Genomic DNA, 15506 nt, shown 5'->3' on the forward strand with positions numbered 1-15506 from the left:
TACGCTGATGAAAGACATACATTTCAATAAACAGAAAAGTATAATATTTCCATTTAATTATTATACATATTGCGTTATATTAAAAGTTGTCTATTTCTAGATCAGTCAACCAAGAAAAAGGAAAGCTGAGGCCGGTGTAATGTGTAATATAGCCAGTGACGGTTCATCTGCAGGTGCTTGACCCGTTCAGAACTCAAAAAAAGAGGTTACTATCTTCTCATCTGGCGCCGCTGGGATCATCTTGATGCCCTGACTCCACATTGATTACCATTCCCACCCTTTAGAAGCGTGTCTTCCAGGACCGGAATAAACACTGTGCTGATTTTTAACGTTTGGGAGTTATGCTCAGTTTTTATGATAAATAGTCCACTATAAAAATAGTGAAAAGAAATTCAATTCCAAAAAATGGAATTTCATTAACTGTCATTAATGAAGATTATTTACTTATCGTAGTAAGTTGACTGATTATTTGTAACTAATAAATTAATGGAATTAATTTATTCTAGTTTATTTAAGCTCTGTTTGGGCTGGTCCTGTTCACCTTCACTATTTCTCAGGTGAAATGTACGCATGGGGAACTATTTTCATCTGGAGAAAGCAAACCACTGCACAACAAATACACGATCCTGGGTGGTCGAGATGCTGTCCAGACCGTGGAAATAGACCATTTCCTGTTGACAGAAAGTTTATTTTAGAGCGCTGGGAAATGAATTCCACTTATGCACTTAAGTCATAACAATAAACGTTCATTTTAACAACACTAGCTAAGAGTCCATTCCACTTATGCCAGAAATCATCTATATCGATGCTTTCTTTTTTTTATACTAAACATATATTTGTATGTTCATATTTTTACACACACACACAAACAAAAACGTCCCCTCCTAAATTAGCTTTTTTACTAAACTGTTATTTTATTTGCACTCCGTGATCGACGACGCGAAACCATTTCACCAGCCGTTCCTATCGGTTGTCACGCGTGTCAGTTATCTTTTCCGTCGTCTGATTGGCTGAGGGGCGGGTCATTCAATTGAATGAGTAGCGGAAGTGGATTCGGACGCTTGTGCTCATTTTGACAGGACTGAACGGACAATTCAGGTATAAGTTGCAATACACGTTGTGAATAATCACGTGGATGTTGCTTAAAGAGAAAACGTACGTTCGCTGTTACACGCGATAAGCTAATGGTGTAGCGAATTATCGCGTATGTGTTTGCCTGGTACAGATTTACGGGCTTTCATTGTCTGATTTCCTGCACTATCAAGTGTGCTAACGTTATTAGCTGATCACTGAAGTCCCAGAAGTGAAAGAGAAACTCTTTTTGCCAGTGCTGATTCACCTTTTAGCCTTCTAGTCAAACTTCTGTTTACATTTGTACGTATTTAAAAGTATGTAGTCAACTGCTGGCTTGTATTAGCTTTGTGCGAGAGATGAATTCAGATGTGAAGCTGTGATGCGAGTCATTTTGTGCTTTTGCACTGTAAGGTATTTAACCAGTGGTCAATGTTTTTGTCAATTTTCAGTGGAGAGGGATCAAGCTGCCTAAAGATCGAAATGGTGGACTCTCAGTATTACCTCCCAAATGATATCGGGATCTCTGCTCTGGACTGCAGGGAGGCTTTTAGGCTGCTGTCTCCCAAAGAGCAAATGTATGCACACTACCTCTCTCGGGCGTCCTGGTACGGCGGCCTGGTTGTGCTGATCCAGACATCTCCTGAGTCTGCCAACATCTACGTACTGCTGCAAAAAATGTTCCGCGCACAAGCGCCGCAGCAGCTGGAGGCAGCAGCGACTGCAGCTGGACTGAGCGCAGAGGAGTATCAGGTGAAGGAGCATGTCACGAACAGCACTTAACATCTGCGTTCGCTGTCCTAACATTGTTATGTTCGTTTCCAGGCCTTCCTCGTGTACGCTGCCGGGCTTTATGCAAACATGGGGAACTACAAGTCATTTGGGGACACCAAATTCATCCCCAACCTACCAAAGGTCATATGCTTGAGATGGCCCGTGTGTGCTAAATCAGAATTGAATGTAAATATCCCAAAGGTTTAAGTGTTCCTATTTTAACATGCAGGAGAAGTTCAAGGCTCTGGTGTGGGAGAGTCTGGCCTTCAAACAGAGCCCTGGTGACATGGAGTCGCTGTGGGGCTGCTGCTGTGAGGCCCTCTACTCCCTCAAAGACAAGCAGAAACAGCTCGGTCTGGGTGAGAAGGTAATATCATTCTTTACGTTTTATGCAGTCAGAGATTTGGACAGGTCAGTCTCGAGCTGGGGCTTTTCCTAATAATGCCTTTTTTCTAGGGGATCTCTGCATACTTCTCAGGGAACTGCTGCTTAGAAGACGCAGAGTTTGCCCAGAAATTTCTGGACTCCAAGGTATAGTGCGCATGTGTTAAGCATTTTATGGAACAGTATTTTTACCTGTTTACTATGTGTGTTTAAAAGTCGTAATTTAAAAAATATCTATTATTATATTGTTTAAAATATTGTTAAGAGTATTGTGTTGTGAGGTCAGTACTGTGTATTTAACCAATTGTTACACCCCTATTTTTAACACAGAAATTAAATTATACATAAAGGATTAACATAAAATATGTTAAATAGTTTTACATATATTTGTTTAAAATCTATGTATGTATGTATATATGTGTGTGCTTTTTTTAAAAGCCTGCTTTTGTTATTAAGTATTTGATGTTGGTTTTTTTAACGTGTTTTGATCACAGGGAATACACATCAATGACAATTTAAAATAACACAAATTTCATTAACATTAGTAAACACATTAGGTGTTGCAAAAAGTATTATAACAGTTCTGTCCATGTTGGCTAATGCATGAACTTATTTTAACCAGGTGAACCATATTGTAAGTTATTAATTGATTCACATTTGCACATTTGTGCATTTTGGTATACACTTTTATCCAAAGTGACTTCATTGCAATCAAGGAACACATTTTATCAGTTCTGGAAATTGAACCCATTATCTTGTATCTTTACTGACAACGGCTATATCTAGTATACTAGTTTACCAGCAATATTGGTCCTTGCAGAACCTGAGTGCCTACAACACCCGTCTGTTCAAGACTGAAATCGATGGGAAGCGGTGCTATGAAGTACGTTTGGCATCTGCTGAGAAGGGTGAGCATAGCGAGCAGTTTGATATAAATAACTTTTCATTTCATTCTTCATCATTTTTTTCCTCATTGCCTTTATGCTCTTCTCATCTGCAGACAACCATGTTGAGGGAAAGAGTGAAATTAGTTGCGGCAAACATGAATTTGAGGATGCTGTCTTCTCCGTTAAGAGGGGCGATTATGCCTTTCTTATGGAAAAAGTGTGTCAGAACTTGGAAAAAGCCAAGGTATTACGACCGTCAGCCAAAAAAAACCCACTGATTCATTGGTGCTTTTGGATGTGAAATGAACAGGACGACCTTTTAAAGCACGACTAAAGGTGTGTTTTGTTTTAGGATTATGCAGCCAATGACAACCAGAAGAAGATGCTGGAGGAGTATATCCGCAGTTTCACCTGTGGCTCAGTGGAAGCCCATAAAGAAGGGTCCCGTTATTGGATCAAAGACAAAGGACCTATTGTGGAGAGGTGACTGACCTATATTCAACAGACAAAGCTGTTGACATGAGCGCCTAAATCTTGTTAAGCTGTGCTTATTTATTCTATGCTTACTCATTTTTTTTTTTGGTTTTCATTTTTCAAGTTACATTGGTTTTATTGAGAGCTACAGAGATCCCTTCGGCTCAAGGGGCGAATTTGAAGGTAAGCTCCAGTATTTCTGGCTCAACAAAATGACGGCCATTGTTTTTTTCCAGGTATTAAAAAATGCATTATGCAGTGCATCTATAATGAATATATTCACTTAATTTTAAAAATGTGTGTGACATAAAATCAAAATGATCACAATAATATAAAAGACAGTATTAATTAGTTTGACATATTTATTTATTTACTCAAAATGCAACTAAAAAACAATGACAGTGTGTAAAATGATAAACAGAAATGTTTCTATACTTTTTTTTTTTATACTTTGATAATAACAAGCAGCAACTGCCATCCACATATAGAAAGATTTCTAAAGGATCATGTGACACTGAAGACCGGAGCAATCACAAGAATGAATGACATTTTGAAATATATTCAAATAGAAAACTATTAACATAAATTGTAATATTTCACATCATTATGTATTTGTTTAATGAACGAATGCAACTTTGGTGAACATAAGACTTTTTTTCAAAAATCAACACTGACCCCAAACTGTTAAACTTTAGTGTAAAACATCAAATCACACAAAAACTGCTTAAACTGCAACCCGTTAATTTTTTGTCAATACCCAATTACAACCTCGTCTGCTGCACACTTACCATATTGTTCATCAGGTTTTGTTGCTGTGGTGAACAAGGCCATGAGCGCCCGCTTTGCTCAGTTGGTGAGCTCGGCTGAAATCTTGCTACCAGAGCTGCCTTGGCCCCCGGCCTTCGAGAAGGACCGCTTCCTCAAGCCAGACTTCACCTCTCTGGATGTACTCACCTTTGCCGGCAGCGGCATCCCTGCAGGAATCAACATTCCAAACTGTAAGCCCCCCGGTTTTTTTCATATGCGGTCAGGTTTGATTTCTATACTTTTTTTTTTTAACCATTTATGTGTCTGTAGATGACGACATCAGACAAACAGAAGGTTTCAAGAACGTGTCCCTTGGGAATGTGCTGGCAGTCGCATACGCTACACAGAAAGACAAACTCACCTTCCTTGAGGAGAGTGACAAGGTAAGGCTGATGCCTGCTCTCTGTCAAACCCTAATGAATCAAACGTTGTAATGGAGGCTCAGAGCGATAACGTCTCTTCCTCTGTGGCTTGTTCCTGTAGGACCTGTACATCAAATGGAAGGGTCCTTCGTTTGAGGTGCAGGTGGGACTCCATGAGCTGCTGGGTCATGGCAGCGGGAAGCTCTTTGTTCAGGTAGTTAAGCAAAATCAGTATGCCGTGTTTCTGTATATATGTGCTAAAAAGGAAGTTTGGGAAGATTTCTCTCGAAAAAATTACATTTTGTATTCACCAGAGATGCATTATGTTAATCAATACTGACAGCAACAAATAAAAAAGTAAGAAAAATCACTTTTTCTTTTTATATTGTATGTATTAAAACAGGATGATAAGGGAAAATACAACTTCGACCAATCTGTTGTCCGTAATCCAGAAACAGGAGAACTGGTGAGTAGTTTTTTTTCCTCCATCACTTTCATTAATGAGTTCCACTGGGCTTTATCCTCTTTAAAAACCGAGCATCATGAATCACAGTCACTAAATATACGTTTTGGGTATTAGATCTCAAGCTGGTACAAGGGTAGCGAGACGTGGGACAGCAAGTTCTCCACCATTGCCTCGTCCTACGAGGAGTGTCGCGCCGAGTGTGTCGGCCTCTACCTGTGTCTCAACAAACAGGTGCTCGGGTGAGTGGCTGAACGTTTAGTCGCCGCTAGAATCGCTGATGTATGAATGCTGAGGGATGTGTTTGCGCGACAGTATTTTCGGACACGAAGGGGAGGATGCAGAGGAGGTTGTGTACGTGAACTGGTTGAACATGGTGCGTGCCGGGCTGCTGGGGCTGGAGTTCTACACGCCAGAGAGCAAGAGCTGGAGACAGGTGGGATGTGGGAATGCCCAGAAATCCTTACTCTTTCTCTCGATTGATTTTCCGATCTTAACACGCTGTCCTGGCTGCCTCGCCGTCGTAGGCACACATGCAGGCCCGGTTTGTGATTTTGCGGGTTCTGCTGGAGGCTGGAGAGGGGCTGGTTGGTCTGAAGGAGTGTACGGGGGCAGATGGACGACCAGATGCTGTCATAACGCTCGACCGCAGCAAGATAAACACAGTGGGCAAGAATGCCATCCAGAGGTTCCTCTGTAAACTGCAGGTACAAACAAGCGTTTTTGCTAATGAAATACTGCACCGCATACATCGTGTTATTCAAATAATATTAGAAAACATATACAATAATTTCACTTTCTGTCAGTGTTTTTGTAGTATAAATAATATATTATATTTTTTATTAACATTTGGATGTAGCTTTTATTTTATATTTTCAATTTTCATTTTAGTAATATTTGAGAATTTTATTCATATTTTTTATGTGTGTTTTTTTATGTAAATAGACAATGATTTTATTCAGAGCTGTGAATTTAAAAATGTATCACCTGAATATATTTTAGTATTTTTGTCTGGTGTGAATCGGAAATGTCTTTTTACATTTTTGTATACATTTTGAAAATATTTAAATGTATATTCATTTTTATATATATATGCTGTGTTTATATGTATGTGTGTGTATTTGTATATGCACAACAAATATACACAGTGCACACACATTTTGCAAACAAATGTAATATAATTATATAATAAAAATTTTAAGAGATTTCTTATAGGGTTATTTTTTTCCCCCTCAGAGGGAACAGAAATGAGCTTTAATATATCTGCAAATAGGCATGTTTATGTTTAGTCGGACCAGTTGAGTTTGTATTCTATTCTTTTTCTAAAGGTGCACAAATCCACAGCGGACGTGGAGGGAGGAAGGGCTTTGTATGAAGGCTACTCTGCCGTGACCGCCGACGGGACCCACAACTTCCTGCGCCTCAGAGAGACGGTTCTGCTCCGTAAGGAAGCTCGCAAGATGTTTGTCCAGGCCAACACCTACATCAAAGGTTCGTGTTCATCCTCCTCCCCAGTAACACAGCAACACGTGTACACACGTTCACGAAGTGCTGCTGTTTGTGTGGTAGATGACGCCGTGGAGCTGGTCGAGTATGAAGGCAGCGCTGCGGGACTCATCCAGTCCTTCGTCGAACGCTTCTCGGACGATGCTGAGAAAGTGGAGGCCCAGCTGCTGGAAATGACCTGCATGGACTCGTCCTGCTGGTGCTGAGAGGACGCGGTGCTGTGGGAAACGTGTGTTAGTCCACACTGAGTCACAGCAACTTCCAGAAACGAACAAAAGGCTGCAGAGTGAACAAGGAAGGGACTGGTAATGATTATAAAACATTTCAATCGTAGGAGGAAGGAAGAACCACACACAGAAGTAACACCCAGTGTTTTACCTTTCCCACCGATCTCCTTTCTATTTTATCTATTCACCTCGAAACAAAGGCAACTATGATTAGTTTTAATTAGAAATTTCTGTTCCTACTTGGAATCAGACCGCAGCCCACACTTCCCACACAGGCATGTGGAAGCGCTGACAAGAGTGAACTTGCCGTGTGAGGGTGGGACTTATATAATCGCAACACGTAACACACTTTCTCAACTTACTTTAAAATGGAAACCACTCCGTGCTACTTTTGGATCATATCTAGTCTAGAGTTCATCTGCTGATTCAGTGTTATATAGAAGAAATCTTGGCATTCGTTCTCGAATATAAATTCTTCACTGGTTTAAAGGAATTTTGGTTGTTGTGAGTGTTCAGTGTGGATGGCGAAAACCGACAGCCCCTACCAAATAAAACCAATTGTTTCCGAAGGTGTTTTATTGTATTTTATTTTCAGAATACCAAAACGTTTGTGCAATGCCTTTTCATATAAATATTATCATGACACAAGAGGAACAATAAGACAAAATATCTCAATACTGACCATCTCATAAATGAGATATTTCCATAATTGGTTAATTACTCGTACACTTTACATTAGAAAATACTAAAATGAAAACGACAACAATATGAGAACTGAGAGTTGGAGTAATGAATCCAGTCATTAATAACCAACCTATAAGAATATTAGACATTTATATAACAGGCAAATGCTTAATAATTTAGCCCACTGAAAAATCACACAGCACCAGCTAAACACAATCAATAATTACCAGCAACTGACACTAAACACGTTTATTTAGCATCTCACAACATCCAAAAAGGGTCTTGCAGCAACGCCTTAGAAAAATTCTTGGTTGCCCAAAGAAAAAAAAAACTTTTTTTCTTAGTGGGTAAAGAACATTTTTAAAAACTAAAACTTTTTACTATTAAGAACATATTAAGTAATGAAAAAATGTTCAATGGGTGCCAAAAAACAAGCTGTTTATTAGAGGTGTAATCTAAACTTAAAGTCAACATTAAATGAATTCAGTGGAAATCACTTCTCATGGTGGCAATGTGTGACATCTGAAAAAGTCCCATATTATGTAACGGTCTCCGTTAGATCCACGGCGCTCCCTCTGTTCAGCTTCTGGGACTTTTCGTCCTGACTGGACGCCTGGTAAATAAGAGGAACCCCACTCATGCCCATGCTCTGCAGGTCTTGAATCTGGGCGTCAGGCGGGAGAGGTGTTAACGCCCCGTCTTTCCTCCAGTACAGGCTGTAATCCTCCGGCCGGTCCACTCCAAACTTCACAGCACAAAGCTGAGCCATAGCCTCACCGTTGAGCGCAGTCTTCCACATGAGAGTTTTTACCAAGCTACTGTCACCATCTTGAAACAGCACCTTTACAAACCTCTGCAGCATAGAAAGAAAACAATTTTTTTACTATACTTGCACAAATCTGATATAGAGTAGATGTGCTTTGTTCAACCAGTGTATCTGACCTGGTGCAGTTTGTTGTCTTTCTGACTTGTGGTTTCATTGCTGCGACGCCGGCTCCATTCTTTTAGAGACTCTCTGGCCTGGTTTGTAAGACCGTTTGGTGGCACATCCTCCGGTTGACTCTGAATCAGGCTCAGACTGGCGTAGACACTAGTCAGATAGTAACCCCCTACAAGAGAATTAATAACAAATAATTATCGCAGGCTTTACAGAATGAAAACTTGAGTTTGGGGTAGGAGGATAGCACTCAAGAGTTCACCAAATGTAAAAAGTTTTAAAGGTAGGTATGTATCAATTTGTGTATTGATTAGCTGTGTAACTAAACTTAACTGTAAGTTACTGTGTAACTGTAAGTAAATATGAAAGCAGTGCATGTGGAGCTGTTTGTGGCCGTACCTTCTCCTGTAAGCCAAGAGCTTTCCAAAAGCTCCATCATATACTCCACCTCCAGAGAGATCTCTGGCATATTGCACAGGACCATCACATACGAAAGAGCAGGGAGGAAGTCATCTGCGCCGAATTCCTGTGCTGTTTTTAACAATATAGTGTTTTATGGTTAGATTATCAAACAAAATTTAAAATCAGCCAATTATATGGTACCTGTGTGTGTGTGTGTGTGTGTGTGTGTGTATATATATATATATATATATATATATATATATATATATATATACAGTATAGTTAGTATAAGTTAAGGATATCTGTGTATTTGACACACAAGCGAATAAGAATTTTTACTGACCCCAAAATCTTTAAATGGTAGCATATATGAGAAAATAAATCTATGCGTTACTTGAACCGATCTCATTGCAGAACTCCTTACCTGATTTATTTTTCATGGCTTTGTAAATGAGTTTGCAGATCTGCAAGACCAGCAGCACTTTGTCAATGGGCGAGTACGCCCGCTGCATTAGAGTCAGCTTGTGCTTAATTTTCTCAATTCCTTGGGCGTCGGGAACGCCCACTTGAACCCCAAATAGCTTCTGCGGTGAGGCTCCTTTGGCTCTTTGCAAGCTGTCCATCATTCTCTGGAAGGAACCATCTTGTTTGTGCAGGGTCCGAAGAGCCGCGTCAATCTGAGGCTTCAGAGGCTTCAGCACGCAGCGGAACATGGCCTTCTCCAGTGCTTGGTCTGCGCACAGGAAAACGTGGCGGTATTTCAACATTTAATCTGGTGAAACGATACACACGTTTTTGAACAAAATCAGGCAGACCTAAATACCTTTTTCATTCTCAGTCAGAAGAGTTTCTATTGGAGGTTCCAGCTCTCCACACTCCAGAAGGAAGGCTTTGGCCTGATTTATAAAGAGACGCAAATCCTGCAGCAGCTGTACAGCGGAGGTCAAGCAATGGGGCTTCAGCGCCTCTCTCTGCTGCCTCAGGAAGTCCTGAACCAGAGCGCCAAATGCCATGCGACGGTCCCGAGACAGGTCCTCCACCATCCGCGCCACCCGCTTCTCTGGGGCAAAAAAGGATATGAAGGCAGCGCTCATTTTGCGTAGAGCAGACATGGACTTCCTGGGAGGCGGCATGACGGGGTTGCTAGTGCCTCGTACGAGGGGAGGACGTTCGGGACTCTCCTCCGACTCGTCGAGGCTGCTGAGGGAACTGCTGCTGTCCAGCTCACTGAGAGACGGGGCATGACGCTGTTCCAGCACGAGTGCTTCCTCCTCTTCCTCCTCATCTTCTTCCTGTCCTTTCTGCTCCAGGATTTTTGGCTGGGCCTAAAAACACAGAAATTGGTTTTAAAAATCAAAAAGAAACTAAAACGTCCCATAAAATAGGTTCCGTACCTTCTGAAGAGCTTTAGGCATCTGATAGTCATCTTCTTCAGCGGTGGGAGAAAGAGTAGAGGTCACCTTGGCTTTTCTCTGTGATGATACACAAGGTTGCATGTAGTCCGTGGCTTCCTCCACAGTGTTTTTGATAGCTTCTTCACTGGCCTGAACTACAACAGGTGGTACAAGAGCTTTCAATCTGGCTTTGCATTTGGCTTTAGCCAGTAACGGCGGTGGAGGTGGTGGGAGGACAGGGGGCGATAAGGGGCTGGAATTTTCAGTTGAAACACGAACTTTGATGCTGGTTTTGAAATGATGCCGCCTGCGCATGGCAGTGCGACCTGGGTATTCTTGTAGGAAAAGAGGGTTGACAAAACATAAACCTTTGCCTCCCCCGTAATCTAGCTCGAAGGGACTCCGTGTTTGGATTGGACAAAGCACCTGGAACGGGGTGGGGTTTGGGTTGGTGGGGTTTGGATTGATGGGCGATAAGTCTTGTGGGCTTAAACTTGGAGGCAAGAGTTTGTCAGTGGCAGGAGGAGGCTCACTGCGAGGACCCCGGACATTTAAGTGGGAACTCCAGAACTCTGTGGAATACAGAAAAGCATTTAGATCAAGTGAAACATAATTTTTTTAGTGTAATTATTATATCAATACTGGATATTACACTACAATTTTAGTTAATTTGGTTCATCTTCAATATTTAAAGTGATTATTAAGTGTAAAACGCACACACAACACTGTAGTTTTTGCAAATGCAATTCATATTGACAAAACGTAAAATGTTTCAATTGCATACCTTTATCATGTGTGTTTATATATTTAATGAGCTGCTTTCTATTTTAATATCATTTAATTAAATTGTAATTTTCAGTGTCACATGACCTTTCAGAAACCATTCTAATATGCTGATTAGCTGCTCAAGAAACATTTCTAATTATCATTGTTCAAAAGAACAATATCACAAATAATCAGTGTATTTTTGACATATTTCATGAATAAAATGTTTAAAAGAAAAGCATTGATTTAACATAGAAACCTTTCATTACATTATATATGTCTGGTAACACTTTAGTACGATTATGGACCAATTCTCACAATTAATTAGTTGCTTATTAGCATGCCTATTATTAACATTTGCTGTTGATTAGTATTATACAGCATTTATTCTACATCCCTAACCCTACCCAATACCTAAACCTAACAACTACCTTACTGACTATTTAATTGATAGTTTGTTAACAGCGAGAACCGGAGCTTAAAATAAAGTGTGATCAAATTTCTTTACTGTCATTTTTGATCAGTTTATTGTGTCCTTGCTAAATAACGTATTCATTTCTTATATATACTGGCCACACAATACAAACAGACAGCATACAAGAAGCAATGATCTACCATATCTTACAGAAAGGTTTCTGTTAAAACCTGCAATTTCATTTCAACAGACTATGAATCTTGTACCTACCCACACCCATATGAGAGATTGACTCCAACTGTTTGTGTGAAGAAGCCTTGGCAATTGCTTCAGGCAGCTCTAGAGTAAAAGGGAGAACATCCCTACAGAGAGATGCATGGAACAGATTGTCATAATTGGGGAGTGCATGCTAAATATTAAAAATTATATTCAAATATTAAAAAAACAATCCATACCGACTCACGCAGTAGAAGGCAATGAGTCTGCACAGGTCTGGGAAACTAATAGCAGAGCTTTCCAAAGAAAATGCTGTTGATAAAAAGCAAATCGTTTGGTTAAGTCAACAAAAATAAAAATCTGAATTATGTTACCGACTTACTGATACTAATCTTTATGTAACATGCAGTTTGAATATGTAAATTTTTTTTGACATATTTTACACTTTGCTTCAGATATTGAGCTTCATATATTCCTGCATGCTGTAAAACTGGTACCTTTCAAACTCACCTGAGTCTTCTTCTCGGATGACGACCTGTTTGAAGAAGGACGGCATGCTGTCATCTGCCAGCCGGACGCACAGCATTTTTTTCTGCGATGTGCTGGACTTGCGCACCAGGAAGGTCTGCAAGGTAACCAAAGTTCCCAAAAACGCTGTTAAAGTTTGCTGTAACTGTCTGTTTTTAAGACAGATGGTGTTACGGATGCGCTGCTCACCCCGGGGGGCTCACGCCGCAGGATGTGAAGAGCTGTAGCTGAGTTAATGGAGAGCTGGAGCCACACGGGGTGCGTCAACAAGAGCCGGTCCAGTACACTGATGCTCCTCAGGGAGCCTCTCTGCTGACATGTCCGTCTCTCCCCCACGGGCTGAGCGTCAGGATAGTCGTAGACGGGGTCACCCTGCATCTTCAGAAACACAGCGAGATTTCAACTCCTCTGGCAATGAATCCGTTTCTCTTCTTTGTGAATGACGGCGTTGGCTCTTGACAAAAAAAAAGGAAGTTCTGAGCACTTTAATTCAGTCACTGAGACTTCTCTTACAGTAAATTATTCATTTACACATCTCTGTTTTTTCTCTAACCTCTGGTCCCTGTTTTCCGAGTGGGGCTATTTTCAACAATCATGCGCTACTTATTCCTTCCGTCATTTGCTCTTCAAGAGCTGAGGGAAACTCCCTCGCTGACTCTTTCTCCTGGCCATGTGAGAGCCATGTGTCACAGTCTGACTAATAGCACCTCTCTTCTGTTTTTGTTCTGCATTCACACAGACCATTCAAAAAACACTTGCATTGTTCTTAAAGACGACATAACAAAAACACCATTTACACCAAGCTTTACGGAAAGCGAAGAGGAACCGAGATTACATTTTCAAGAAGTATGAAGAAAAGGTGCTTTATCGTGATGTGAATCTGTCCCGTTCCATTGAAAGTAATAAAAATGATTGACAATACGTTATTTTAAAAATGAACTGATGCGTGTTATATAATGAACACTCTAGTTAACTTGTTCACTAGTTGAGTGAGGTTAGGTAGCAGGTGGACTCTGTGTGGGCCAGTATGGAATACTTTTTGGCAAGAGCCAAAAGCTGCTATGGTAACGGAGGCTTATATATTCCACTGAGCATCCCTACCCACGGACACACACGCCTCCACTGTCAAAATTTAGGAAAGGCCAGATACTTTTCCCAAAACTTCATGTTCCTACATAGATTCAGCTGAGAATTATGTTAGCAAAAAAAAAAAATTGATGTTAACTGGACTATAAGAAACATATGTACTTAAGTAAACAATATTTAGAAAGTCCTATATTGCAATTTTCCTCTCAAGAGACCATTTGATTCCTTGAAAAAAAAACTGAATGGTGTAGATAAATGAGTAGCTTCATTCAGATTTAATCCTGCGACGTATCTTTAATAATAGTTTACCATATTATTTATTTTAATAAGTCTGCTAACAGCTCAGTAATAAATAAAAATTATTAAAAAAGAAATACATACAAAAATAAATTTATTGGTGTAAACAAAATACGTGCACCTTAAATGTATTTTTTTTTGTAAAAATCTATTTTTTGATGTTTTATAAACATTTTTTAAATGCTTTTGTTTTTCTATCACTTCACCTTTAGATAAAAAAATCTAACTGTGTGATAATTCAAATAAATACATTTTGTCACATCAAAAAGGATTTCTGAATTGTTGCACTGCTTTTGATTTTCAAATGAATATTTAAAATAAAGTTTAATAATTGCCACACTACGTCTGCGACAGAAACGGTGACTTTAGCTTTTTTATTGCATCAGCACATTTAAAAACAGCAAGCACGGATGAACCAAACAGAATAACTTTATAAGACAGAACAATTTTATTCACCATTCCAATGGTGAATATGGGATCGACAGAAAACTACAGGGTGTAAAGTGCAGTCCTGTCCATCTGAGCTCTGAAATAACGGCAGCCTTGTTTACTGGAGTCTTGACATAATCAGAGCAAGTCCAGGCTGGTGAGAAAGAAGCCTTTAAGTATGCACTGGGAAGGAGCTGCTATTATCTCTGTTTTGTGCTGCAAGCTGAGGTTTTCTTAAATTGTTGCCTGAGTAAGATATTTTCAGTAACAGTATTACAGCACTAAATTTAAATGACTTTATTTAAAAAAAAATAGCATAGTATAGAGCTTTTATTTAAAAATGAGGCGCAGTTATATAGAGATTTGAAAGCTAGAAAAAGGTATGCCCAGAATAATATCATTCACTAATAATTCAACAACAATAACTATAATAATAATAATGATACAATTAGTATGTAATAACACAGTATTTAATGACGTTAGTAGGTTTAAAGATAGTGATGATAATAATTAGTATTAGTAGTAACATAGTTAATATCATTAGTAGGTCTAGAGAGAGTACAACATATAAATCGTGACAATGCGAGTTATCACGTGTTTCTTGTTATTTATTCAATAACGCAGCATCTATCAAAAAATCTAAAGTCATTATTAAACACGATCTTCATTTTTTTTTTTAAATATATGCATTTAAAATCTGCATCTTACTCATGCCGCGTGACTGAGAGCTAACTTCCTCAATAAGGGTAATATTTTTGACTGTAAATGCCGCATGCCACTAAAACGCAGTCATAAGCAAACACATGACTATATTTAAAAGCTGTAGAGAAGAAGAGCCGCTTACCTCCGTTGATAAGTCGCTGTTATTCAAAAAGAACAAAGTACGCCACTTCGCGACTTTTCCCAAACGCTTAGATCCATAAAAATGCTCTGAATTTACTTTTGGAAATGTGGAAAGTCCGGGAAATATATAATTAGAGGCGAATGCTCCTTGTTATTTCCCTTTCCACACGTTTGAAAATATGCCTAGAGGCGTCTGTATGAAACTGTGAATCACGCTATCCATGTTTCGTCTTCCCACACGTGTGTGTTTTACAGGAGAGAGTTCTCATACGTGACAACTTGTTTCATACCTGCTTACGCGCATGCGTTGTTGTGAGACAAATATATATATATACACGCACACATTTTTTAATGTAATTTTGTGCATGCCTATAATTTCACATTATTAAAGTCTATCAAATGCCACGATATTATATTCAAATATTATGTGTTTATGTCTTCCCAGCTCAAACCTGTTTCTTGTATTAAATGACGTTTTCCCTCTGGGTGTATTCCGGTAAGTATTTCGAAAAACGTTATTTAAAAACAGAATTCTTCTCTATGAAACTGTGAACT

The 15506-nt window shown here is 39.5% G+C and overlaps 2 protein-coding genes across 7 annotated transcripts; one reads left to right on the forward strand and one right to left on the reverse strand.

Moving 5' to 3' along the window:
• Positions 1-974: 974 nt before the first annotated feature.
• Positions 975-7524, forward strand: dpp3 (dipeptidyl-peptidase 3). 4 transcript variants are annotated; one of them, XM_043221133.1, is made up of 18 exons: positions 975-1098; positions 1524-1824; positions 1897-1986; positions 2075-2212; positions 2302-2376; positions 3050-3137; positions 3230-3360; positions 3469-3599; positions 3715-3773; positions 4394-4588; positions 4668-4780; positions 4881-4973; positions 5163-5225; positions 5340-5464; positions 5538-5658; positions 5750-5929; positions 6551-6713; positions 6792-7524. In XM_043221133.1, the coding sequence occupies exons 2-18, from the start codon at positions 1555-1557 to the stop codon at positions 6932-6934; spliced, it is 2178 nt and encodes a 725-aa protein (XP_043077068.1). In that variant the 5' UTR covers positions 975-1098; positions 1524-1554; the 3' UTR covers positions 6935-7524. The 4 variants fall into 4 exon arrangements, with proteins under 4 accessions (XP_043077068.1, XP_043077067.1, XP_043077069.1 ...); XM_043221132.1 differs by lacking the exon at positions 975-1098 and adding an exon at positions 1133-1155; XM_043221134.1 differs by lacking the exon at positions 975-1098 and adding an exon at positions 1241-1374.
• Position 7525: 1 nt separating this feature from the next.
• Positions 7526-15409, reverse strand: rin1a (Ras and Rab interactor 1a). 3 transcript variants are annotated; one of them, XM_043221129.1, is made up of 12 exons: positions 14953-15409; positions 12850-13021; positions 12486-12750; positions 12279-12393; positions 12008-12080; positions 11823-11914; positions 10373-10944; positions 9802-10303; positions 9403-9711; positions 8976-9107; positions 8582-8748; positions 7526-8492 (listed from the first exon to the last, which is right to left on the reverse strand). In XM_043221129.1, exons 3-12 carry the CDS (start codon positions 12672-12674, stop codon positions 8178-8180), a joined length of 2466 nt encoding a protein of 821 aa, XP_043077064.1. In that variant the 5' UTR covers positions 12675-12750; positions 12850-13021; positions 14953-15409; the 3' UTR covers positions 7526-8177. The 3 variants fall into 3 exon arrangements, with proteins under 3 accessions (XP_043077064.1, XP_043077065.1, XP_043077062.1); XM_043221130.1 differs by lacking the exon at positions 12850-13021 and having other exon boundaries at positions 12486-12674; XM_043221127.1 differs by lacking the exon at positions 12850-13021.
• Positions 15410-15506: the final 97 nt, after the last annotated feature.

Source organism: Puntigrus tetrazona, chromosome 21 (genome assembly GCF_018831695.1).
Source record: "Puntigrus tetrazona isolate hp1 chromosome 21, ASM1883169v1, whole genome shotgun sequence".
Taxonomy (NCBI): domain Eukaryota; kingdom Metazoa; phylum Chordata; class Actinopteri; order Cypriniformes; family Cyprinidae; genus Puntigrus; species Puntigrus tetrazona.